Source organism: Cydia fagiglandana, chromosome 4, assembly GCF_963556715.1.
Source record: "Cydia fagiglandana chromosome 4, ilCydFagi1.1, whole genome shotgun sequence".
Classification (NCBI taxonomy): domain Eukaryota; kingdom Metazoa; phylum Arthropoda; class Insecta; order Lepidoptera; family Tortricidae; genus Cydia; species Cydia fagiglandana.
The window spans coordinates 1353304-1379940 of NC_085935.1; the positions used below are offsets into that span (position 1 = coordinate 1353304).

General features: G+C 36.9%; 1 protein-coding gene across 1 annotated transcript in view; it reads left to right on the top strand.

Moving 5' to 3' along the window:
* The window catches only part of LOC134663453 (uncharacterized), a 116405-nt gene that overhangs the window by 82718 nt on the left and 7050 nt on the right, over positions 1-26637 (top strand). The window contains exons 2-3 of the mRNA XM_063519823.1: positions 7683-7906; positions 18395-18539. Coding sequence (XP_063375893.1) covers positions 7683-7906; positions 18395-18539 — 369 coding nt within the window. The remainder of the gene's footprint in view (positions 1-7682; positions 7907-18394; positions 18540-26637) is intronic.

Here is a 26637-nt window from a genome sequence, read left to right on the forward strand (position 1 = left end):
GACTGAATACCGTGTTCCAGTTACAAGATATAATCGAGCCGGAATAGACATAATCTATTTAAAACAGATCTATAGAATTCTGCGCCATTATAAATAGGTTTATCCCGTAAGCTTCACCGATTTGTACAGAGCCTATAGTTCGTTTTTTTTAGCATTAGAAAGAACTCCACAGAATCAAGCGAGCAGTTTTTATCCGGCTCTTTAATTGTTAATAATTATTGAATTATCTAATGTAACATGGTCAATACATATAATTTACTTCAAATTATTACCGCTAAAAGTGCCGGATTTGGAACCACAAGCTTACTTCTGCGAAGTTCTTTCTAATGCTAAAAAAAACGAACTATAGAAAGATGAATGTCAATTTGATCTCATTTCGACTCCGCCCTTTCATCACGTTCGAATTTGTAGCGCTGCCAAGTTAATGCAAAATTAGCGTGGTCATAGTTTAGGGATTGCGTAATATTGTCCATATATATCTATGTTTAATGTTTACTTGCATTTCAACAACCATTTTTAAGAGCCAAACCACGCATTTCGGAGGTCAAAAGAAGGAAAAATTGTACTATGAGTTTAGGTCAATTTGGCCAAATATTTTTTTTTTCCCATAGCAGCAAAGTCACCATCAAAAATGCCTTTCACACTATGTAGTAACAATAAAAACTAGTTTTTTTTTAATTAGTATTATCTCTGAAACTAGGCGAATTGCAAAAAAGTTTATAGGACATTTTTGTCTCTAAATATGATCAGGAATACGCTCTTAAAATTATTCCTCATGTTACACCGTGTATAATAAAACACTTTCAACTTCCCATCAAAAAGTCAATCCCCTCAATATTCGATGACGCTCCAGATAACGCCTTCAAAGATATGGGCCAGTCATCTTAAGCCTAAAAAGGGGGTCAACCTCGGAATGAGAGATAATAAGCTGGAAACTCGTATACACCTTCGTTATGACATTTTAAAGGTTCTCTTAAAAGTCGACGCATATATCATGTGCGCGTCACAAGTTAATCAAGGTCAAAGTTCATGAAAATCGGTTTTTTGCGAATATCAAGATTTCTATAACTCCACCGCTGTTTACATGTAGGGAAGAATTGTAGAGCATAAAATTTGTGACACGTTAAGCATCGAACATTTTTTCATGAGATTAGCCGTTTTCAAGATATAGGGCACAGAAAGCGCAGTGATCAGACATAAGTACTATAAGTTGGTTTGATAGTGAATGAGACCTTACATTTTGTGACTATGCGCTGAAACTTGGCACAGTTGATTTTTAGCTGGTCTGAGTAGATTCTGACCGGGAGACATCGAGAGCCACGGCACATTTAGTGGGGGGAGGGGGGTTAAGTTCGACGCTGCCGCGCTTCAATTGAAGCATCATTTCTCTAAAGCTATACATATTAGGACATGTGATATATCATTTCCGGATAAATTATGGATGGGGAATCTATTTTTGGAACTAAAACAATGTACTTTCTAACAAAGAAAACGAATAAGAATGAACTTAAAACTACTTCATCTCGCTATTTTAACTACAGATAGAGATTTCGGGAGTTAAATAAAAGCATGTGAAAACATTTTCATGTATTATTAGTACTTAAAATCTATCTATTTCCTGTAGAAATACCTTAAGTTAAAGGCTATAAAGCTTAATTTCCTGATTAAACCTCAATAAAGGGGTACCCTTTTTGTAGTAAACTATGTCATAAAATTATTACATACATACACACAAGCTGTTAGCTATTGTCCACAGGAGGGGCCACTTTTGTTTTAAAATCTATATGTGATCCATAAGTGTCATTTTAACGATTAATAAACTTAATAGAACGTATTATTCACACAGATTACCAGCTCGCCTTGCGTTATAGTGCGTTTCCCGTGCCGCTGCGCCTTCTATGCCGTATATCTTGAAAATGGCTAATGGCATGAAAAAACGTTTTATACCTAACTCGTCGCAAATTGTATGCCCTACAATTCTCACCTACATGTCAATAAAATTGGAGCTATAGGAAACTTGATATCCGCGAATAACCAGTTTTTATGACCTTTGACCTGGAATAACTTCCGACGCGCACACGATATATGCGTCGACTTTTAAGAGAACCTTTAAAATGTCATAACTAAGGTGTATACGAGTTTCCAGCTTATTATCTCTCATTCCGAGGTGAAACCCTTAATTTAACTGGGCCAATAAACATGTCGCTTGTACAAATAAAACACAATCGAAAACTTACGCCTTTATTACAAACGTTATAAAAATAACACTAACCTACTACCGTAACTAAATATTTACAAAGTAAACATTTATACGATAAACACATGCGTCCTCCACATGTGTTGGATTTACCACAAAATAAATCTGATCTTGAAATTAAAATTGCTGCAGGCAAATATTTTCCTCGCTGCCTTTTTGACATGAAATGAAATTTCAACGTTATTTTTCCATTAATCGCTTTATTTTGTGGTGAAACTGTTGAACAATCGTACTTATAGCTATATAAGTGGATGTTCATTTTATTTGCATTAAAACACTGAATTTATTGGCAAATAAAAGAATTCCTAAATTCCTTGCAATGAATTAGTAGTCTATATGTATTTCCGTGTTCTTATAACCCGGCAACTTTCAAATCAAGAGTGAACAGGCACCTTCTGGGCGAGCTCGCTCCATCGTAGGCCACGTCTACGCCTCGGCTAGTCTGTGCCCATAAGTAAGCCCATTCATAATAATAAAAAAAAAGAATAAAAGAATCATAATGATTCGGTCAAATGTAAACATTATTCATATCAACACAATATCGGTTAATTTGATAGGTACCGTTAAACCACCTAACATTAAAGCAAACTCGAATATCTTCGTATAGTGAATATTCATTTGGCAGTTAAGTATAAAGCAAAACATTTACAAAAGAAGGAATATCGCAAGCAACAACAAAAATAACATTGGTGCTGGTACTTTATTAGGTAGAGTTAAACTAAGATAAGTCTGCAACTATTTTGATAGCACACGCATTGCAAGTGTTTTGTTCAAATCAAAATCGCTGCAGACTTATCTTGGCTCAACTCTGTTGAACTTGTGGACCATAGTTGCAGTACTGGACTATAGTTTGGTGGTTTTACGGTACCTACTGAAAACATTAACAATCAAAAGAGATACTCCAGGTAGGTAAAACCGCTAGCTAAGAGCTACGCTAAATTCAAACATTTTGATGTAAAACATTTGAGCGTATTTTAAACTCTTAATATACCCCCTCGTATCGATACAGGTTCACAACTAACATGAAAAATTCTCCGTGTTTACTATTCCATCTATAACATTCGTCTCAAGATCCTTAGAGCGTCGTATTGAAATGAAAAGCATTTATTGCCCTCACATAAAGGGTCTGAATAGGAGCGTAGGCATAGTAACCCCATGAATCCCTTGTCAATCTCCCTTTGAAATTTCGGAAAATCCCCTTTTCCAAATGTATTAGTGTCTTGGTCTCGTTATACAACGATTCCTTTAGCGATACGGTGAATGTCTTGGAATCTCCTTCAATCCAATTTGGCGAAAACAGTATTAAATGTTTTTCGATTAGATTTTATGAGAAATCTACCGATTTCTGCAGGTAACCCGATTTTGTTTTGCGCTTAAGCTGTTTTGCTCGGTTCGGGTTTTTTAGTTTTATTAACAAGATATCCGTTGGATGTTTTTGATATATCAGCAAAAGCCTGGATTCTATAACCCATTTCATTTTATTTCAAGTCGCCTACACAACTATTTTTGTTGTTGAAAATGTAGGATACCTACTCGCATGTATATAATTACTACTTAAAATGACAAGTTTTTCAATCTTGTTACATTGGTATCAAGTTGGATACAAAAGGGCTTGTGATTGTGAGTAGATAAATCAGAAACCATTTCAATGTACCCTTAAACTATTAAGGATTTTTCATAATTTTGTACTTGTTGTTTGATCAATAAATTATGATCGATTTTTTTCATTCACATTTCATACAGCACGTTAAAATACACCGTAGTTTTATATTCTTCTTTCTCATCAACTTCGTAAAACATTAACTTCTCCCGCCAAATAATCAATATCCCCTTTCTCACGACGTTCATAATCAGCAACTATAAAAACTTTTGGGGTATCCTAATTAGTATAAACCTCAATGTTCCCAGCGCTATCCGTATGAACATTAATGACAAGCTGCATAGCCCCTGTACCTACACCGGTACCAGCAATAAGGTCCCGGGGTACCTCCAGACCCGTGGTGTCTCCTGATACCATGGCTGAGAGGGAACGGGCAGTGCGGGTGGGGGCTGGAGACACGCTAGTCAGCAGGAGGATGGTCAGAGCCAGCACGCCGCAGCCGCTCCTGTAATTTAGAATACAATTTTGTTGTCATTTTTTTTTCATTAGCCTATAGGAGTGTCCTACTGCTGGGCAAAGGCCTCCCCTCTTTCCCGCCATTTGGTCCTATCCAATGCTCTGCAACATTCCCGCCACTCTTTACAAAATGTGTCTAGGTCGTCTCGCCATCTCCGTTTTGGTCTTCCTCTGCCCCAAGATCCGTCCTGTGGGACCCAGTCTGTAGCTAGTTTTGCTAGTTTTTGACAATAAATAATAAAATATATGATTGTGTCGAAAACAATGTGAACATGAGTGGCGTGTCAATTAGTTTGCGAGTTTTTCCTAATAAAATTTGACAGTACGAGTAGGCACTTGCTGATAAGGAATGTGACATGATACGAAGTACCTGATACATTAATTTCCTATTCAATATCTTCTCAACTAACTATGGTGTTTGTATTTCTCATAATAATTTTGATCAATTAGAAATAGGACGCCATACTTCAATTTCCCAATCGAGCTACTTCACAGACCCTATAGAATTTTCTATTCTACCACATTTGTGGTGGATTCGTTTAGAACTCTCAGCGTTGTTGCTGAGTAATCAGATTAGTACTGACATTTGGCGTTTTATTTTTGATACATCATTGAGAGAATATTGATCATTAGCATCACCTTCAGTCGATAAAAATCCTCCACAAGTCTAATGCTCTCTTCAAGTACGTCTCTCAGCCTTCTCTTGGCCTAGTAATATGCACAAAGAAAAGTTTAAAAAATATATATTTATATTAAGAATGTTACTTACATGGCTGACTTCGCGTGTGCTCACTATCAATAACTTAAGATCAACCTGATCACTAGGAGTATCGTAACCGAGTGCAAGATATCGCCATCTCAAAGATAATCCAATCTCTATCGTCAGGCACATCCTGCTTATAACTTCAAGCGATATTGTATCTTGTATACCCACGTTTAGAGTTTAAATTAGAAATGTCGGAGGCATGTGAAAGTTAAGATATGATATCAATAGAAATGTTAGCGTTCTCAGGAATGTCGTTTGCGTAGTAATTCTAAAATGATATTCGTATTTCAGATGAGACGAGATATTTTTAAAGAAATTGCACAGTGTAGGTACAAGTAATAGAAAACTGCCAAAGGAATTCTTACAAAGGAAGCTGTCGATATATTTTTAAAGAATATTATGCAGATGCACAGTATAATATTAATAAATCTGAAAATAAACTTTCAAGAAAAAATTCTTCTTTGCTTAAATATGGAGAATAACTAGGTAACAGTGTGTTAATAATTTAGAACGAAGGTTCCAATGAAGCGCCTTTTTTCTTGGCCTAGTAGCCATTGAAAACGTTTCAAGGATTACAACATTACAGGATTTTTCTTGGCCTGGACATGTTGCAGATTTTAAGCGGTACTAATTAATTTTACTGGCAAAGAGTTTATTTGACAACAGCTGCTGAAAGTCAACGAATTTCACCAATTGTAAACAAGAAAACATTTCGCAATCATAAACAATTTTACCACAAAAATCACAAGAAAGATTGTCAAAGATGCAAGAACATAGATTTTGAATACAATAATGCATTTACATCAATAAAAGGACGAAGGATTGAGCAGCATTCCAATAAACAATGTATTGTTTTTTTAAGACATATTTTATTACCTTGTAAAAGAGCTCTTGAGGCCTGTTACAGAATAAATTTGTGAATTAAAAATCGTTGACGACATGTGGTACTGTAATTTTTTTGGCGTACGCACATTATTGCCATAGTATGTCCCCAAGCTTCTTGTAGCGACACTATTTCAGAGCCAATTAAAAAAAAAACAGGCTTTAAATTAGGCCTAGAATATAATGTTTTTAAATTTACAAATTCCAAGAAAACAAGCACTTACTCGTAGTTTCCGAATAAATCCAAGACAATAATAATCCTCGCTCTAACTGCCTCTGTCTCAACACATTTAATTTCTCTTAGGGCTCTTTTTATGAATATTATTCAGAACGGCACTTTGTTAAAGCTGAGCTTATCCACCGGGGAGGTAATGTGACATGAAGGCCAATTCTGCTATAAAATACTGATATGGTTTTCAGTTTTCATCCCAAAAGTAATGCTAGGAAATTAGAAAGAAACAAAAGATATGGCGTGCCACGTGAAACTTGCGATGGAAGAAATAACCACCGCGTGGGTTTTACCGTTTATCTCAGCTACTACGATAATTAATATACTTCTGTTTAAAATTTTGCTGTTCAGATTCGGCGGCAATATTATTATGGCAATTGTATGGTCGGAGTCTACCCTTGGAAATATAGTCTATTTTCCATGTGAACCTTTTAATGGCATTTGCTCTGAATTGAAATGCTTAAGAGTTCAGCAAGGTCGGCTGAATTTCACCATCCCATACGTACAGATTTTCGATTTCATTTCAAAACTACGTGTTGGATTGTAATGAAACTTTGCACATACATTGATATGAGATATCCAGTCGTGTAATTAGTTTATATAGCTCCAGTTTATAGAACAAATGAAATAGAGCAAAAACAAGTTTTGTATGAAAAACTTAAATTCTCTATATTTTTTTAACTATGGTATCTGAAGCTACATAAAACAAATTTCAGGACTACATATATAGATGTAACTTATCCTATTATTGTAAGTACAGAGTTTCACAGCAATCTAGCTTTTTAAAATGAGAGCGTAACTACGTTTGTGTGAAGAACAGAGCTTGCTGCCACTCTTAAAAATTCAATATAAAAACTAAAATTTTGCGTAAGCACCCTTTTAAAACCATATCAAATTGTTAAAACAGAATCCTCCTCCGGGTGGGTAATGTGACATGGCAGTCTTGCATTATTTATACTAGCGTTTGAATTAAATAGAACAGTCGAGGTTACCGCGACAGGGATTGTCCTGGCATATTGGATACATAATTTACCGGCGTATTCAATTGTGTTTGCTTAGTTTTGTAAGATATCTTCTTGTGCTATTGTTATTTTCTTGCTTAGTAAAAATATAAATAGCATGTGAAGTTGCTACCGATTTGAAACCAGTTAAGCCTTTGATAAGTAGGTAACCTACATATAATAGGATATACTAGCGTTCCCGGCGAAATTCCTAACGTCATAATTAGAAAATGTGACGTCACGACCACGTATGGTTTAGGAAGGCCCGTTTTCTGCTTTGTGCTGTGTACGTTTGTCCGTGTTCTGTCTCGTTTCTGAATAAATTTTGTATTACTTTAATGCAATGGGTTCCTTTTATACGAAACAAACCGGATTGACAGACAAAAAACTTTTCATCTAGACCATTCTAACTCTATTTTCCTTCTTTCCAGATTACATGGACTCCTTATGCAAGGACCATTTCTTGCAACGGCAATACCGCAAGCTGGACGGCGGGGTGCTCTGGTCGCGGAACGAGCGCAACCTCGACTGCACGGTGACGTTTCAGACGCACAGCATCCTGCAGCGGTTCATACTGCACTTCGATCTGCTGCAGCTGGACTGCAACGACCATCTCTATGTTTATGATGGGGCGCATGATACGGCGCCGCCGAAGGTTCGTATTATTGCAGCTTATAGCGGCTTCCGAGCGTCGGCGTCTAGCCAACTCTATGGTCGACGCAACGTTGGCACAACTGCGCAGCGACGACATTTTCCATAGCGCTGACTAGACGCTCAAAAGACGCTAGTGTGGGGTGGCTCATAAACATCCCAGTGCTGGACACAGGCATCCTCTCATATGCGGGATACAGGTACATTTGGTTTGGGGACATGCCATACACCTTTAAATTTCTTCGTCAATGTATTTATTAATGCAAGTTTCCTCACTATTTTTTCCTTTACCAAAAAGCTAGTGTTAAACCAAATGACATTCTATAATAAACTTTCTTTCAAACGTCATTGGTACGAAGCAAAATTTGAAAACGGGACCTCCAGATTTAAAGTCAAGTGTAAGATCTACTTTGCCACCACCGCTTAAACATCCTATACAATCAATTAATCTTCGAATAGAACCTAAGAAAAGGGTAGCTAAAGATTGGCATGAGAAACGGAACCAAGTTGAATAGTCCTTCATTTCACAGCCTGGAAGCTGAGCTTTAGATAGAATGCATTCAATAGTTCCGCGGCTGCATCCTATCCAGTCACTGCACAAACACAGAGCAAAGAATACCATTAAGAGGAAAGTGGATGATTGCACGAGACCGCAAACGTAGTCCCAATATTCCTGGATATTAATAGTAAAGAATAATTTTACACGATTTTGATGTTTGATCTGTTTTGTTCAAAAATTTGTGTAAATTATTATCGTTTAACAACATTTTTTGATATTGGCCACCGTTTATGAGTTATTTACGAAAAACTAAAAAAAGGGACCTTAGAAATGATTATAATTAAATTTCCCGCGTTAATATCTCTTTGAATATTGATCCTAGCGAAAAATTGTACTGAATCTTTCTTGTAGGCAATTTTATGCAGATTACTTATGTAATAGAACATTTTTTGCTATGCGCCTCCGTTTAAGAGTTATTTACGAAAAACTAAAAAAAGGGACCTTTAATGTCAAATATCTCACTTTCGGTCAAGATTTCGATCGAGCAACCGGCAAATTCGGATTCAGGGGGGTCTAATTAGGTTAAAAAACCCGGTTTCCAAAAAGTAATATGCTTTGCCAGTCGAAATCGTTTTGATGAAAAATATGACCAGTCTATTATGTCTGTTAATCACTATGTTACTTTTAATATTAAACTTGAAATTAGAACTGACGATTGTATTGCTGCAAGAAATATCAAAATTAAGGTTAACTTCTTAAAAGGTGCAGTAGGTTCTGCCAACAGTTTTTTGAAAAATCCTAGGGCTTTTTTTGATCACAATAATTATGGCTATCACAAAAATTAATAAGCTCTCTTGAGGCCTTTCTCGTTCGAAACAAAACCTGATTTCTTGACTTTCGATTGATAGAAAAAAAATTGTAAATTTTGTTAAAAAAATCTGAAAAATATGAAAATGGCTTGTAAAACTTACAAAAAATTAAAATTCAATAACATGACATCCGCCATTCCGAGCTCACGGTTAGGCTCAGTGACAGAAGAAGAATATAAAAGGGTGGTATATAGGGAATAATCGTGGATCGGAAGCGATCGGAAGTATTCGGAGGTGATCGGAAATGGCAGCGTAATTGCCGAGAGGCCTTGGAATGCCGCCAAATTAGGGCGTGAAGAAATCACAGGTAGGCCGTAATGACGGGGTATTAATGGTGACCAATAGAACTTAACGACTATTATAGGTATACTCTGGCAAGCCCACTTTGGTAGTAGAAAAAGGCGAGACATTCAAATTTTCTATGGAAGGACAACCCTTGTTTAAGCCGCCTTTTGTACTGACGGAAATGGTTTGCCAAACTGTATGTTGGTTTACATAGTGTCTTGATCTTGATTCTGCGAAGAGATTCTTTTTCTTTCCAGTCGTATTCGAATTTGATTAAAATAATTATTTTAAAGCCTGACCAGTAATTATATGATCATGTCAAGAGGGCGCTGTTATTCTCATTTGGTGACAGTCTAGTATTGTATGAAAAATTAAATTCTAATGAAATTCCGCAACATGGGGCGTGATCATACATTACTGATAAGGCGTTACATGAAACGCCCCAGAATAAACGTAAGCATTATAAAATAGATCAAAACAAGAATTAACTTTTTTACTTGACCTTGGCTACGGGCAACACCGCCCTCAAGTCCATAATAAAAAAAAAAGAATAAACTTCTCTAATATTTTCGCCTTAAAAAGCTAGCGATTTTCCAAGAAACATTTTCAATCTTAAAACAATCTCCTGGCCACGGCCATCAATAACTCTAGAACTGTGCCTTTAATTAAAAAAGTAAGGATAGTTTATGGACAGCAACTTTTTAATTTGCCGAGATGACCGGCAGTTTACTGCAGTATTAAGTTGTCAAGGCGCTTAATTGTTTCTATACTAGAAAGTTTGCGGTGTTACAAAGTTTGAAGAGACACAGAAATAATGAAGAATATAGGTTCCTGAAAAAAAAAAGATGATTATATTTCAAGAAGATAATGTTTCGTGGTAAGAGCGTGCGACTTTCAATCCGGAGATTAAGGGTTCAAACCAATCAGGTTTTAGGTACCTAAAGAAAAACTAGTAATGTACAATAAATATAAATATAATTTGATATTTACGTGTAAAGGCCCCTTTTATTAATACTATCGTGAAGAAACCGGACTAATCCCAATAGGACCTAGTTTAAGTTTAAGGTCAGATGGCGAAGTTTTTCGTAAAAACTAGTGCGTAGGCAAGATTCCTAAGATTAATTACGAAGCGGACCCCAGGCTACCATGAGCCGTCACGTGGCAAAAAATCGAGATAAACCCGATTTTTTTTTTTTAATTTTAAAATTTTTAAATATGACATGTTTAGGTTACTTAGGACATTTATCAGCCATTTGTCAATTTATGTTATTTTGAATTTCATTTTGAATGTTATGCATGATTTAGGCTAAGTTTTTTTTATTTTATTGTATACAATTTTGCATGATACTTGTATCTTATGAAGCAAATAAAGAACATACATACATACATTGAGATGACTGTATCTAGGTAAGGTACTACTAATTTATACCAAAACTTGCACCCAGACTGAAAACCTAGGGAGCCATCTGGTCAAACGAAACTTAAAGTCCCAAACAGCAATAAGAGCTTTAATTCCACCCAAAACTTATCTTTGTTTATTCAATAAGCAGCCGGCAGGTGTCGCTTTACTTTAGAAATCAACAACTAAATAAAACTTTCGGATTTTAAATTCAAATTCGGAATCCAAACAAAGGACTGTCTTTGATTTGTTTTTACGGTGGTATTTGAATAATGGAAGGGATTTCTTTCATACCCAAATGTCCCGTAATTTCATACCCAAATAGACGCGGATGATGGGTTCGGGTTGGGTTGAATATCTTGACTTTAAAGGTAGGTATTATCGGATTCACACAACACCAGCATTCATAGTATTCATACTGCTGCAGTATCTCATACTAAATTATAGTACTGCCGTACAGAAATGGCACTTCCTACAAAACTGAAGTTTGACAGCGATTCCGGGAGGAATCATGCTGTCCCTTTCTTTTGTATGGCACTATCCCTTTCGGCTATTTAGGGTTGACAAAATTCAAGACAATCTTATCTGTGCTCGTGCACGCAAAGGGACGTCAAGTCGTCGTGCCAACCGTAATAATTGCTCGGAGCAAAGCTGAGCCGAACGGAGCCGAGAATCCTAGAAAGGAGGAGTATCGCCCTACTGGCGGTATTGCAGTGTGGAAACTTAACAAGGTCATTTTATCGAGAAATTGATATTAAATTTGATATGTGCGGCAGTAATGCAGTTGGCAGCAGTATTGTAGAGCAATTAAAGCCGATTCCATTACTACCGCAAATGTCAAAATCGATGTCCTGTCCGGATATTTGACATTTGCAGCAGCAATGTAGTCGGCAGTAATGTCAGTAATGCTAATATAGTCTGAATTCGAATGATACCTTTAAGGTGAATCTGAGTGTCATTTCACGGTGCTTTAGTTTATTCGTTCGAATATACTGATAAAGTACCTGCCTGAATATCTTTTGCCGTTATATTTATGACGAAATAAAGCTAGGAAAGGTATCAGTATCTAGGATAGAAGAAAAAGGGCTTTTTTTAGGACTTTTTTTATTACATCTATTCTTAACATATAATAGTCAATATTACATTTTTATTTTTAGGCATCATGGGCAAGATAGCTATATATTTATTCGCGGGCAATAGAGATACTTAGCACCAGGCGGTAAATTTTCGAAAATCGATCTGGATAGCGTCTCTGGTTTAGTAAGACACGCCTACAATAGAATTTCGATGGGCTTGCAAAGATATTTCGTGCTGCTGAGTACTGACTGAACCTTCCACATCATCATCATCATCATCATCATCATCATCATCATCATCATCTCAGCCATAAGACGTCCACTGCTGAACATAGGCCTCCCCCTTTGAGGGGTGAATGCCATAATCGCCACGCTTGGCAGGCGGGTTGGCGATCGCAGTCGAGTCATCTAGTATCATCATCATAGTCAGTAACAATTACATCTCGTAGCGAATACTTATCTTATTTCATTCTCAGACCTATTCCATTGAAATAGGTTTCAAACTTGAACTCACCAGGAAACATGGCACAACTATACATTTTAATACAAATAACAACCTTCGCGCCGCGAACCGCATGATTAAAAAATATAAAATTGCCTTTGTCTGAGTATTATGATTATTTGTATAGAGCTAAGTGGCTCTTTAGATGGCTTGGGGCACGGCGGGATATTATTAGTTTAAAATACAACAGAGTGGGTAGAAGTTCTTCTAATTCTTCTTACTGGAAATTATTAGGTACTCGATTATGTTACATTTTTAACTAAGTAGTTGTTACGGGCCGTAACTTTGTTAGAATATGTAGAAGAGATTACAAAAAAATTGCCCCGTTGATATAATTAGAGTAACAAGTACGACAAGGTAAGTTGTATAATATTGAGATGTCTGAAATAAATGATCGGGTATTCATATCATACTCGTACTAATTCTCATTGGATTTTGTGATATTGACATAGGTTTTCGAAAACATTATTAGAGTTAGACCAAGAAAAGTCTGCAACGATTTGATAGCAGTTTTACGTAGTGCAAGTGTTATTTATGCATCATAATTGATTGGTTGAGAATGCCTTAAGGCATTAAGTTCACCATTTGTACTTATTTTTATTGTGCAATAAAGTTTAAATAAATAAATAAATAAATCCATAGAAGTTTGATGTTTAAAATAACACTTACACTGCGTGTGCTATCAAAATTGTTGCAGACTTATCTTGGTCCAACTCTAACAGAAGTCTTAAACCTAGTTCGTTCTAAGACATTGTACTTGCAAACTACGTGAACCAACTTGCGAACAACTTCAGAGCAATTAAAACATGTGACTAAAACAATATTTCACGAAACTTCCTCTAGTTTCGTCCGATTCAGTCAGATTAAAACATTCAAGCAAGTTTACAGTTGGTTTTGCAGTTTAAAATAAAGGAATTAGTTAAAATTTAACCAAAAACTTACAGGTAGGTATAAATTTTTGGAAGGTATTAATCCTTAGGTAGGTAGGTATTATTCGTCATTTTGTTCATTTTCTTAAGACGTTTCTTAAAAATGGCAAGCCCATCTAGCCAAGATGGCAATCGTTTCCTTACATTTTTAGGGTTCCGTATACCCGAAGGGTAAAACGGGACCCTATTACAAAGACTCCATTGTCCGTCCGTCTGTCTGTCACCAGGCTGTATCTCATGAACCGTGATAGCTAGTAGAGATGATGTATTTCTGTTACCGCTATAACAACAAATACTAAAAATAGAATATAATAAATATTTAAGTGGGGTTCCCATACGACAACCGTCATATTTTACAGTTTTTTTGCGTGACGGTACGGAACCCTTCGTGCGCAAGTCCGGCTCGCACTTGGCCGGTTTTTTATACCAATCAACAACTTTATTCAACACCATTCCTCACAGGAAACCGGGCAGAAGCTAGATTGAAATAACTCCTCACAGGAAACTCTTTGACACAAACATTCAACTCATCAAGTATGCAGTGCCCTGTGGTCACACCATGCCCGATACAAATTCTAACTACTTGACATAAAGGCATAGTTACCTGAGTGTGTGGGCAAAGTTGCGAACTATCAACAAGTAACTAACTTTGCCTGGCAATGTTGGAAATGTGGCAAGTTTAATGTGAACTGTTCATTCGATGACTTGTAGTGACGGAATGTTTGTGAATATGCTACAGAGATAGAATCTCGTACCGATGCCTATATGTACACGGTGTAACATGAGTAAACCGAATAATTTTAACAGCGTATTCCTGATCATATTTAGAGACATAAATGTCCTATAAACTTTTTTGAAATTCGCCTAGTTTCAGAGATATTATTAATTAAAAAAAAAAACAAGTTTTTATTGTTACATAGTGTAAAAGGCCTTTTTGATGGTGATGTTGCTGCTATGGAACGTAGTCTAAATATCCTTATTGATAGATGTCAAAAAGTGACAAGTAACACTTTGCAAAAAGTAGGTTCTACGAACAAAAAATGTAAAATCAATTTTAAGTGACAAGTTTACCAATAACATTTATTTTTTATGTACAAATACATTCAAAAAATTGAAAAAACAAAACAAAAAAATTTTTTTTTATTGGCGAGATTGTCTTAAACTCATACTACATTTTTTACTTCTTTTGACCTCAGAAATGCGTGCTTAAAATTATTCGGTTTCCTCATGTTACACCGTGTATATTAAGTTTTTGGCATAAATCTCAACTTACCAAAATATATATCGGATTAATAAACCCCTCGGTATTATGAAGTCGATGGCTATTACGTAAACACGAAAATACTCTCTGTGATAACATTGACATTGCCCGCTTGAAAGAAGTAGCCCTTTTCCGAGGGTATTTCCAATAAAGTGGTTCCTTATTTGCAATGAAAACTTGAAAATCACCCATTTGTGTTGAATCAAGTGAGAAAAATCAGTTCTTTTTTGTCGATTCTCGTTTCAGAATTGTTATGGTTTTGGTACGACAATTGACGATCGTGTTGGGGATGGCGCGTATCTCACGCACGAGTAGCAAGACTATCACTTTATTTCGCTTGCTCCAATCAGCGTAAGAACGAAAACCTAAACATTACAAAAAACCGGACAAGTGCGAGTCGGACTCGTCCACCGAGGGTTCCGTACTTTTTAGTATTTGCTGTTATAGCGGCAACATAAATACATCATCTGTGAAAATGACAACTGTCTAGCTATCACGGTTCATGGGGCCAAATTCGACATGTACAACTGTCAGATTTCGCATCCACGTCAAATCAACAGTTGATTTTATTGCATACTGAGTGTTGATTCCATCAACGGTGGATAATATCATTTGGTACAACCAAAACTCAACTCTAAACTAAGGGTGGTTCGGTTTGGTTTGCTTGTCACCCTGACTTTGGATTGTTAATGTCAAATTTTGACATTGTACGTATTCGAGAAGTTATGATTTTTTCCCACATCAACGGGAGATTAACACGATATGTCAAACGTCGCTTGTCGAATAGGGGTCCTGATATACAGCCTGGTGACAGACAGACGGACAGACGGACAGACAGACGGACAGACGGATAGTGGAGTCTTAGTAATAGAGTCCCGTTTTTACCCTTTGGATACGGAACCCTAAAAACTACGGATACTGACAATGGAACTCAATTGAACGCTTTCAAACTTGGATTTCTATCAGGGCTCGGAACCGGTATTTTTTTAAAACCCCGAAATAGCCCAATAATTTGAATTCTTTTATGCTCTTTGCATACGACTGAATCATGTATTTAGGTAACAACTTTGTATTATTAGGTAGTCCCATTAAGAATGAAATAATAAACCAAAGAACGAAAACGAACGTAATAATACCGGTATTTTTGTATGGAGAAAATACCGGTTTCCGACCCCTGATTTCTATACTATACCACTCCAGTGAGCTGTTAGAAACTTCTATATCCCAGATACTATTACTACATTTCCCCAAATAGTTTGTAAGATCCTACGAAATCCTTATCACTTAAGCTATTTTGTAATTAAAACAGGAACATCCGATGTATAAATCAAATAAGTAGTAAGTTACTGCCTAATCCCTGTCGCTTAAGATCTTTTGTTGTAAACGGGAAATTTTAATATTGGCGGCCATTTTGTTAAAGTGCGCATAAAGGCAGCTGACGCTGGCAAGATGGCGCTAGTGCTTCGAATGAAATCTAGGTCTAACTAGGACATGTTTTAAGATCTAGGTTATATCGGAACTACATTTCATTATTACCTTTTGCCTATTTGTTAGTGCTGAATGAAATCAACGTAGGCCTACAATGTTTCTCTAAATTTTATATGATTATTTACATGTTTAAATTAGATTATGGTATAATGACTTAGATTTAAAGCGCCTGTGTTTGTACGAATTTCCTACTAGTGAGTGTTCTAGAACTTATGCATCTCATGACGGATGTCGGATACAATGTTAGCCATAATTTTCCAGTCGCTTTACGCTGAATAAAAACATTTTGCGAAAACCGAACTAATTCCAATAAAGCTTCCGCTTTGAGTTACCAAGTCAGAAGGCAGTCGTTTTCGTAAAAAACTAGTGGGATTAGGTTGCCAATGCGAACCCCTGGCTTCACTAGAAGACGCTAAGATGAGAAGAAAAGCTCGTAGGTTCTAAAATACCATTAAAAAGTACAATTTCAGAGTGATTTTACCATTTTGACAAAAACGTAAGTGTGTGTTTTTGTCAAAAAAGGCGAATCTTACTTACAGTGTACTCCCAAACGAATCTGAAAAGGTGCCAAGTTCGGCAGTGGGCTGTGGACATTCAAACTAATTTATTGGTACAAAATGCATTAATGGCGCCCAACGTGGGGCCGGAACTTTCTTAATGGCGTTAATAAAGTATGCTCAAGTTAAATACTTCTTAGTATACAAATACATTAACATATATTATGATCTATGCAATATCTTAAAACACGTTTTAGACCTAAAATTTGTTTGACATTTGTTTTGTTTTATAACTAAGAGCTTTAGCAAGAGCCATTCGCGTTGGCTGAACGACGCATACTGAAATTATGCATAATATATTATGATAAATATGTGGTTTGTGGTAACTTCTTGTTAAGGAAAAGCAATTCCACTGTAGATGCTTTAACTATCTCAGAAGATAAAATTATATATCTAAATCAAATTATAACTTGAAATAGTTGTCATATTATTTACTTAATAAAATATGACCAACTTCTGTGGCCGAGGCCGGATCTAAACCGACGTTTTCAGCTTACGCGGTGTGTCTATCAATTCGTTAAAAGGCTAGCCTAAATCAAGTTCTGATCCACAAACACGACTAAACAACGTCTCTGATGTATCGCCATCGCCTAAACCATCACGTCGACGCGATCTCTCCCAATATGACAGCCATATAATACGGCCATCGCTCAGTAAGCCGTCGATGGAAGAAATATGGCCAGCGCCTGGACCTAACTACTTTTATAAAACGACCTAACTTCATTTAAAAATCTTGTCCTTTACGATCTTTCGTTACTAAACTGTCCATCCAATCCGTGGTAAAAAGGCGTATGTAAGCAGCAAAACGGTGGGTGTTTGGTCATTTTGTTTGGAAGTTGGTTTTAAAATGGAGGATTTTTAGTACTTATTCTTCGGTACGTGGTGGATTGGGGAGAATGGTGTAGATTTATTCGCCAGTCTGATCGCTGTTGCTACATTATGTTAGAATAGTTAGAAATTATGGTATTTGTGGTATGGTTTATATGTGTTTTAAAATTATAATGAAATAAAAAATATAAGAAAATGATACACGACTCTATACTATGATAATTATGGTAGAGAATATGGGATGTTTTGGAAATCGTAAAATTAGACTAAATACATTTCTTTGATATATTTAATTAACTTAAATAATGAACTAAAAAGTATCAGTGCTTGACACTGCCAACCTTAATCGTAATCGCAATTAGTCTATCAATCAATAAAACTTAAGACATTTCTGATTTAAATATTTTAATAATATTTTTTAAAATTGTTAGAATATCTACGGATTTTCTTGTATCTAGGTAGAACCTTCTCTTGTTTGTATAGTATTTTTCAAACTGCAAAGGTACGATAATAGATGTCATCTTTATATAAATTATAACCTAATAATGCCAATTGTCTCAAAATTGTATTGCGTTGTACCCGAAATCGTACCCTTCAAATTGAAAAATGCTGTATTCAATTAGTCACTGAATATAATATATACATGTCAACCAGGCCATACATAATGAATCAAATCGATTGACATTATTATGACATCTGTCGTTCTCTCATATCTGAGGGTCGCGGGCCATTGTCCCTTCATAGTCCATATGACGTATATATTAATAATTGTGATTAAAAAATACTATTTTGTTTTCAGGCCGACTTGTCATGCCGCAACACGAAGCAGCAAGTATCAGTGTTGTTCACTAGAAGCAACTTCGTGACGCTAAAATACGTCACGGACAACTGGGGCACCGACGCCAATGGGTTCAAGCTGGTCATCACGGCAGTTAAGGACCCTAGTAAGTGTTGAATTCAATTTTCATACCGATACCAAAGGAATGAATGTAGGCGCTGTTCTATCTCAGTGACTTTGTGACGCTAAAGTACGTCATAGATAACTGGGACACCGACGCCAATGGGTTCAAGCTTATCATCACAACAGTTAAGGACCCTAGTAAGTGTTGAATTCAATTTTCATGCCGATGCCAAAGGAATGAATATAGGTGGTGTTCTACATCAGCAACTTCGTGACGCTAAATTACGTCACGGACAACTGGGGCACCGACGCCAATAGGTTCAAGCTTGTCATCACGGCAGTTAAGGACCCTAGTAAGTATTGAATTCAATTTTGGTACCGACGTCAAAGGAATGAATATAAGCGCTGTTCTATATCAGCAACTTTGTGACGCTAAAATATGTCACTGACAACTGGGGCGCCACGCCACAGGATTCAAGCTTGTCATCATGTCAGTTAAGGACGCTAATAAGGAATGAAATTTTCATATCGACGCCAAAGGAATGAATGTAGGCGCTGTTCTACAGTATGTGTCTTTTACTATGGGACCAACCTTAAAATCGGGGATTTTTTTTTGGCTTTTCCATAGAAAACGACGACATCTGATCACCCAAATGTATGAAAAAGTGTAAAAAATTATTGGGATTTCGGGGTTGGTGCCATAATAAAAGTAGCTCAGTTTAGGGAGTAGAATCGAGCCCTGGATTTAAAGCCCCACGATCAGTAACATCCTGTATATCAACAACTTTGTGTTGTGACGCTAAAATATGTCACAGACAACTGGGGCACCGACGCCAATGGGTTCAAGTTTGTCATCACGTCAGTTAAGGAAGGAAGTGTTGAATTGAGTTTTGATACCGATTTTGGCATTCTATAGTACTGAGAACGATTCTATAGTACCGAGGCGAGGGAAGCCATGAGAGAAGGGGCTACCCAGGCTTTCAGGGAGTTAGGGGATCTTTCTAGTTGCTGATGATGGATCAATATGGATCAATAAGGAGACTAGAATCAGAAATCTAGAACGGACTTATTCTGTAGACGATTTCAATAGGTTTACAAACAAAAGTGCCTGACTTTCTATTTTACATTATACTACAATATTGTACAGTTACGAAACAATCTTCTTCAAACGCCCATTTTATTTTAGGTCTCGAGGCCCTTAAAATGTGACCTCCATTTTTAACCCCTGTCCCCTTTCTTTGTCATAACGAACCTCTAACACCTTTTCATGCCTTAATGGGGTATAAGGAGAGGCGAAAAAAACGTTTTCAATTCAGTTTAAATTGTTATTACAGCTGTAATGAGCTCTTTGCGGCACAGAGGAATGATTAGCAGTAATTTGACTTCATATTTCTATATCTTTTATTGCATAGGCACGGTACTGGTACACTATGTACAGTCACCTGCAATAATATGTTACTCTTCGAAGGCCGCAAAGATATCTGACACGATCTTATTTATAGAGCCGTAAGAGCGTGTCACATTTTTTTGCGGCCTTCGAAGAGTAACATATTATTGCAGGTGACTGTACTCTTGAACTTGAATTGTTTAAAGATAATGAACACGCCATACTGATTATTAGATAAAATTAAAAAAATTGAGAGAGGCTGTATCAGGGACACAGCCGCTATGGCTGACGTGAAACGTAGTGTGGACCGCTAATGCGAAGGCTGGAGGCGGAGCTCCGCGTAGAGCGGAAGGCTCGAAGCGTCCAAGATTCAGTGCTAAACCCTTATCTTGGCAAGACTCAAAATATCTTAAATATAAACATTTTTTTAGTTTTTCGTCACCTTTTGAGCATACTAGACTATTAAAAAATAAGGAAAAAAATCCAGGATTTTCCAGTTTCGGAAAATCATATGTATCATATTTGATACAATGCCAATCCCTCGACAAAATAGTTACTTACTTTTTAAAAGAAAAATGTGGATTATAGTAAAAATAAAACATGTAATGCAACAGAAATTAACATTTATTGCTAATTAAACGCAATCTATAGCATCAGATGACTATTGCACCTGTAAAAATGAATTATATCTACGAATACCTGATCACATGAGCGGAAAATTTGATCCCGTAAAGTTGCAAAAAAGTCGTCAGCTAAAAATTGAGTAAAATATGAAAAGTAAAAACAAATAAAGTGAAAGTAAAAAAATATAGTTTTTTTACTTTGGGGCCATTTTTTGCAATTCATGTATTTTTCCGTGCTACGTGCTACGGCGTAGCAAAAAGGCTACGGCGTCCTAATATACTGTTAAATAACATCCATTACTTAAAAAAAACAAAGCTCACTAACTAATTACTATGATGACTAATATGACGTATTAAAAACATATATTTCAACCCCTCACAAATATAAAAAAATTAAAAATAAAATAAATCATCTACAGGTATTTTGACGACAACTTGGCAATGTATTAAATATAATACACATGTACTTTTATGAGTTCTTGGCAATGTATCAAATATGATACGTAATAGTTTTATGTAAATATTTTACGTGTTAAATGTTTTTAAATGGGACCACTATGTGAATCCTAATACACTAACAGATAGCAAGTGTATTAAAATGTAGATTATGCAAAAATATATACTAATCTAAGAAATAAGTGCAAAACTTACAGCACGAAACAAGATCTGTCGCAGAACAATAGTACAAGTGCCTAAATGCGAAGGCAGAAGGCCGAGCTCCGCGTAGAACCGAAGGCCCGAAGCGTCCAGGACATCAGTGCTTTAGCACAGAACAATAGTACAAATATCTAAATGCGAAGGCCGAAGGCCGAGCTCCGCGTAGGGCCGAAGGCCCGAAGCGTCCAGGACATTAGTGCTTTAACAGAGAATAATAATACAAGTGTCTAAATGCGAAGGCCGAGCTCCGCGTAGGCCCGAAGGCCCGATGCGTCCAGGATGTTACTGCTTTAATACAGAACAATAGTATAAATGTCTAAGTGCGAAGGCCGAAGGCCAGGCATCGCATAGGGCCGAAGGCCCGAAATGTCCAGGATGTCAGTGCTTTATCACAGAACAATAGTACAAGTGTCAATGCGAAGGCCAAAGGCCGAGCTCCGCGTAGGGCCGAAGGCCCGAAACGTCCAGAAACGTCCAGGATGTCAGTGGTTAAACACAGAACTGACATCACAACCTGATACCAAACCATAAAGTAAATTTCCGGTGTAAAATAACCGAACTCTTTCGCGTTAGTTGAAAAGCAATTGAAAAGTTTTTAATTGCCTGGAAATTGCCTCGAATTAGAATAGCTCAAAGTTCAAAGTCAAATATACTTTATTCATGTAGGCCTAGCAACAAGCACTTATGAAAATGTCAAAAACTATTTGCGATTCTCTATTGCAATTAGTTTCAATTAATCTTTTGTTAACCTGGGTTTAACATGTTTACAATAAGGGAAATTGAAATCATCAGTAAAGTCTAGGTTCTGCTATGCTTTCTTTATGCTGGCGCCCCTTACTGCCCTTGGTGAAACTTGATATATTTTCCTACATTTCACCCTCTTCAACCCTTCTGTTTTTTCTGTAACAAATACGAATTATACTGATATTGTTTTTTGCGGTATGCGGATTGCAATGTTTTTCTTAGGGAGGTGTCGGTTTAAGAATAATAATGGGCACAGAAATAGAGCTATATTCATAACATAGAGATAGAAATACATAGACTGAGTATAAAAACTTCAACACATAATAAAATAAAATAAATTAATCAAGTGTTGAGAGATGGCAGTAAATTTACTGTGGCTACAAATATTACTTTGATAATCCGTCTCTATACTAAATTGTCTTTGATGTAAACGCACCATAATATTATAATACATATACACACTTTCATAAACCAGAAACCTGATAAAAAATAATAAAATAAAGCACGCCTCTCACAAGCTTTACAAATTGAGGTTTTACAATATGCGTTTTATCTCGGCACGGTAATGACGAATTTCCGGACGCAAACATCTTTTGAGATAAAATTAGATTATACGCTCGACCGTGCGGAAAAAGCCAGGAGCCGATTCTGGTTTGTTAATTGATGTGGTATTCATCTGGTTTCGATACGACATTGATTATAGACCGACAAGAAATTGTAGAAACTAAAATGTGGCAATATCGTAGTGTCGTCCCGTTTTCTTAGATTGATTTAAAGGGACGACACTACTATGTTGCCACTTTTTAATTTCTACAATTTCTGGTCGGCCTTTAAGCGTGTACCGCTCACAGACTACACAGATGCCGCATTATGAAGCGTTTACAACGCAAGCACTTACCCATGATTCAGGAAGAAACTCATCACACAAATAAATACCTTTACCGGGATTCGAATTCAGGACCATCGGCTTCACAGGCAGGGTCACTATCCACTAGGCCAGACCGGTCGCCAAAAAATCAGATTAACATTTTTTAAACACAATTGGCCACCGGGTACCCATTGTCATAAGTTTCTGTCCAAGAATGTTAGGTGTGTTGAATTTTATAACTTTTGGGACGAATTGGAATACTTTTTGTTCGCGTTGATTATAGAAAAGCATAATGTTCGGATATTTGGTAAGTTTAACATTTAACAAGGCTAGTCAACTTATGAACTCATTATACAAGGAATGATGCAAGGGAAAAGATGACGAAGACTCATAACTCATGGCTCCAAAATCTCCGAACGTGGTTCAAACAGAGCACATGCTTTTTATTGCGCGCAGTGGAAGAAGAAGAAGCCAACTTATAGTGAAACCCTTAGTATGATGGGGTACCAATAAGACATGAGATTGAGGCATTAGAACAGGGTGTCATAAGATGGAAAGATGATGAAATGAGAATGTGTTAAGTACATAATAACAAATGGTAGGTACCTTGAGAACGTCAGATTGTAATGCGAGAGGGAAAATAAAGATGACACGGTCCGGGCCCGGACCGGGGCGCCTGACATTATTAATTGTTGAAGTAGTATATAAATAAATAAATATTATAGGACATTCTTACACAGATTGACTAAGTCCCACAGTAAGCTCAAGAAGGCTTGTGTTGTGGGTACTTAGACAACGATATATATAATATACAAATACTTAAATACATAGAAAACACCCATGACTCGGGAACAAATATCTGTATCATCATAAAAATAAATGCCCTTACTGGAATTCGAACCCAGGACCATCGGCTTCGCAGGCAGGGTCACTACCCACTAGGCCAGACCGAAAATCACATTATCATCTGTGATAGAAAAATAAGTATTGGGCGCCCCGGCCCGAGCCCGGACTGTTCTAGCAAGAGTCATCCCTTACATGAACAATCTTTATTTAAGCCACGTAAAGTCAGCGAGTCTGTCAAAAATATCCACAAAGCAAAATGGCTCTTTCACTACACTTTATAGCACCGAAAACTAAAGAGTTACTCACCCCGATCTTATTATGAACTTTCGTGTGAACTTTAACTTACTTCATACAAAAAGTCGTATGTTGGTACAGTTGCCGAGGCGCTTAAAACTTTGTAATACAATATGGAGACAATTCACAAAAAGTCATATGATGGTGCAATTTCCAAGGCGCTTAAGACTTTTTATATAAAATATGGAGACAATTCTAAGGCTACTAAAGTATGCACAAAGCGCAGCATCCATTCTTGCTATTCCTGTTGTAACCAGAAATATTGTGACCCCCATAAGTAACAACTATACCAAACCAGGGATCTCACTTAAACTGGTTTCTTGTAGTAATACTTGGTATATGATAGCAGTCCTTACCTTAATGGGGTAACTGGTAGCAAACTTGGGCTTTTGAGAAAAAGTCGTAAGCCCTGGTGTTTGTGGATAAGGTAGGATGTTTTGAATGGATGGCTCATTAATCATTATCAGCTAGTTTATAACTTTTATAAGGGTTCATGATCTGAGGAGTTTCGAATTTCACGCGCGTTTTACTTTATGAAGTACGAAGCGCTGGTGGCCTAGCGGTAAGAGCGTGCGACTTGCAACCCGGAGGTCGCGGGTTCAAACCCCGGCTCGTACCAATGTGTTTTTCGGAACTTATGTACGAAATATCATTTGATATTTACTAGTCGCTTTTCGGTGAAGGAAAACATCGTGAGGAAACCGGACTAATCCCAATAATGCCTAGTTTCCCCTCTGAGTTGGAAGGTCAGATGGCAGTCGCTTTCGTAAAAACTAGTGCGTATATACGTCAAATCATGGGATTAGTTGTCAAGCGGACCCTAGGCTCCTATGTGAGCCGTGGCAAAATGCGGGGACAACGCGAGGAAGAAGAAGTTTTACTTTATGAAGTAGGTATGAGTAGGGTTTGAGATGTACGAGTATGTAGTTTCTGTGTGGTGTATGTAGTGGGTGGTACAGTTCTAACTAACCACATTATACAATTCCTATAATCCGGGATTAAGCGGTTTAACCGTTAATCCAGTGTTAAATTTTACTGGTAACCATGGTAACTCCAGATTTAACCGTTTAACCCCGAGTTACTGAATATTGTAAGTGGCTCTTAGAGAGAGGCAGATATATTTAGACCTACACAACTTACATACTAACATACAATGTAGAAATAATATTTCGTGGTAAGGGCAAAATATCTTTTAGGTAAATTAAACATGTACCGAGTATACACGGCAACATTACCACGATTTTCATAGTTCATAATAATTTATTAATAATCTAACGAACAAAGCTTATTGTCTAACGTACGGCGAATTTGTTCCAAGCAAAGCTTATTATAACACACCATTGTGTTTACGAATATCACGATAACCATCTAAAATAACCTTCACACAAATTTGAATTTTATTACAATACGCACAAAGTTGAAATTCCTTTTATAACTACACTTCGGAGCTTATAAAAGCGACGGATATAATAGTAAACAATGTATACATGGCCGTCTTTGCCGTGTAGGCGCTCAGACGTTCCATACGCACGCCGCAATGTACGAGGAACAATTGTGTTGTGTGGATCAAAAGATGTCTGGTGCTTAGAAATTATGAGCACTTGAGTTTTGAGGGTTGGTTTTAGGTTTAGGTAATGTTTTGAATAGCAATGATGCTTAAGTGGTGAAATAGGCTTTAGAGACGTCTTTAGATATTACAAAGTAGGTAACGTTTAACTAGAACATTGTTTTTAGTACCGACTTAGAAAAGTCGTATTATAATTGAATTACAATTTTTACAATAAATTAAAAAAGTGATCCCATAAGTGTGAAGCGCTGGTGGCCTAGCGGTAAGAGCGTGCGACTTTCAATCCGGAGGTCGCGGGTTCAAACTCCGGCTCGTACCAATTAGTTTTTCGGAACTTATGCACGAAATATCGTTTGATATTTGCCAGTCGCTTTTCGGTGAAGGAAAACATCGTGAGGAAACCGGACTAATCCCAATAAGGCCTAGTTTCCCCTCTGGGTTGGAAGGTCAGATGGCAGTCGCTTTCGTAAAAACTACTGCCTACGTCAAATCATGGGATTAGTTGTCAAGCGTACCCCAGGCTCCCATGAGCCGTGGCAAAATGCCGGGATAACGCCAAGAAGAAGAAGATCCCATAAGTGTTCCGTGAACAAAGTTTTGTACGGAACACTAAAAAATTATCACCGCCTAGTGCTAGATTCAAACCAATATTTTTGATACACTGGAGTCACTGGACTAAGACTCTATACTAAGCGGTCGAACAAAAAAGAACATGATGGAATTATTGCTGCTACTGAGAAAACATCGATAGCTCAGTTGGTTGAGTGGTGGGCCAGTACAGATAAGATAAGATAAGATAAAAATAGTTTATTCAAGTAGGCACATTACAATGCGCTTATGAACGTCACATAAAGCTATACCGGCTCCAACCCTACACCTCTGCCTAGAGAAGATTTAAATCCCCCCTCAATTGGAGGAGAGTATCCCAATATGTGACCGGAAACAAACCAGTGTATGTAGTATACCCAAAGGTGAAGAAAACATGCAAATGTATTCATGCCTTCTCTTTGACAGCATTATAGAAGCGAAAGTGGAAGGGATAAATTAGGTAAGGTGTATTCAGGTAGGTAATTACAAAAATCATCCGTAAGTAATTCCATTATGTTAGAGTTCATTTTTGGAATTACCTAACATTTTGAACTTATCGGAATTACC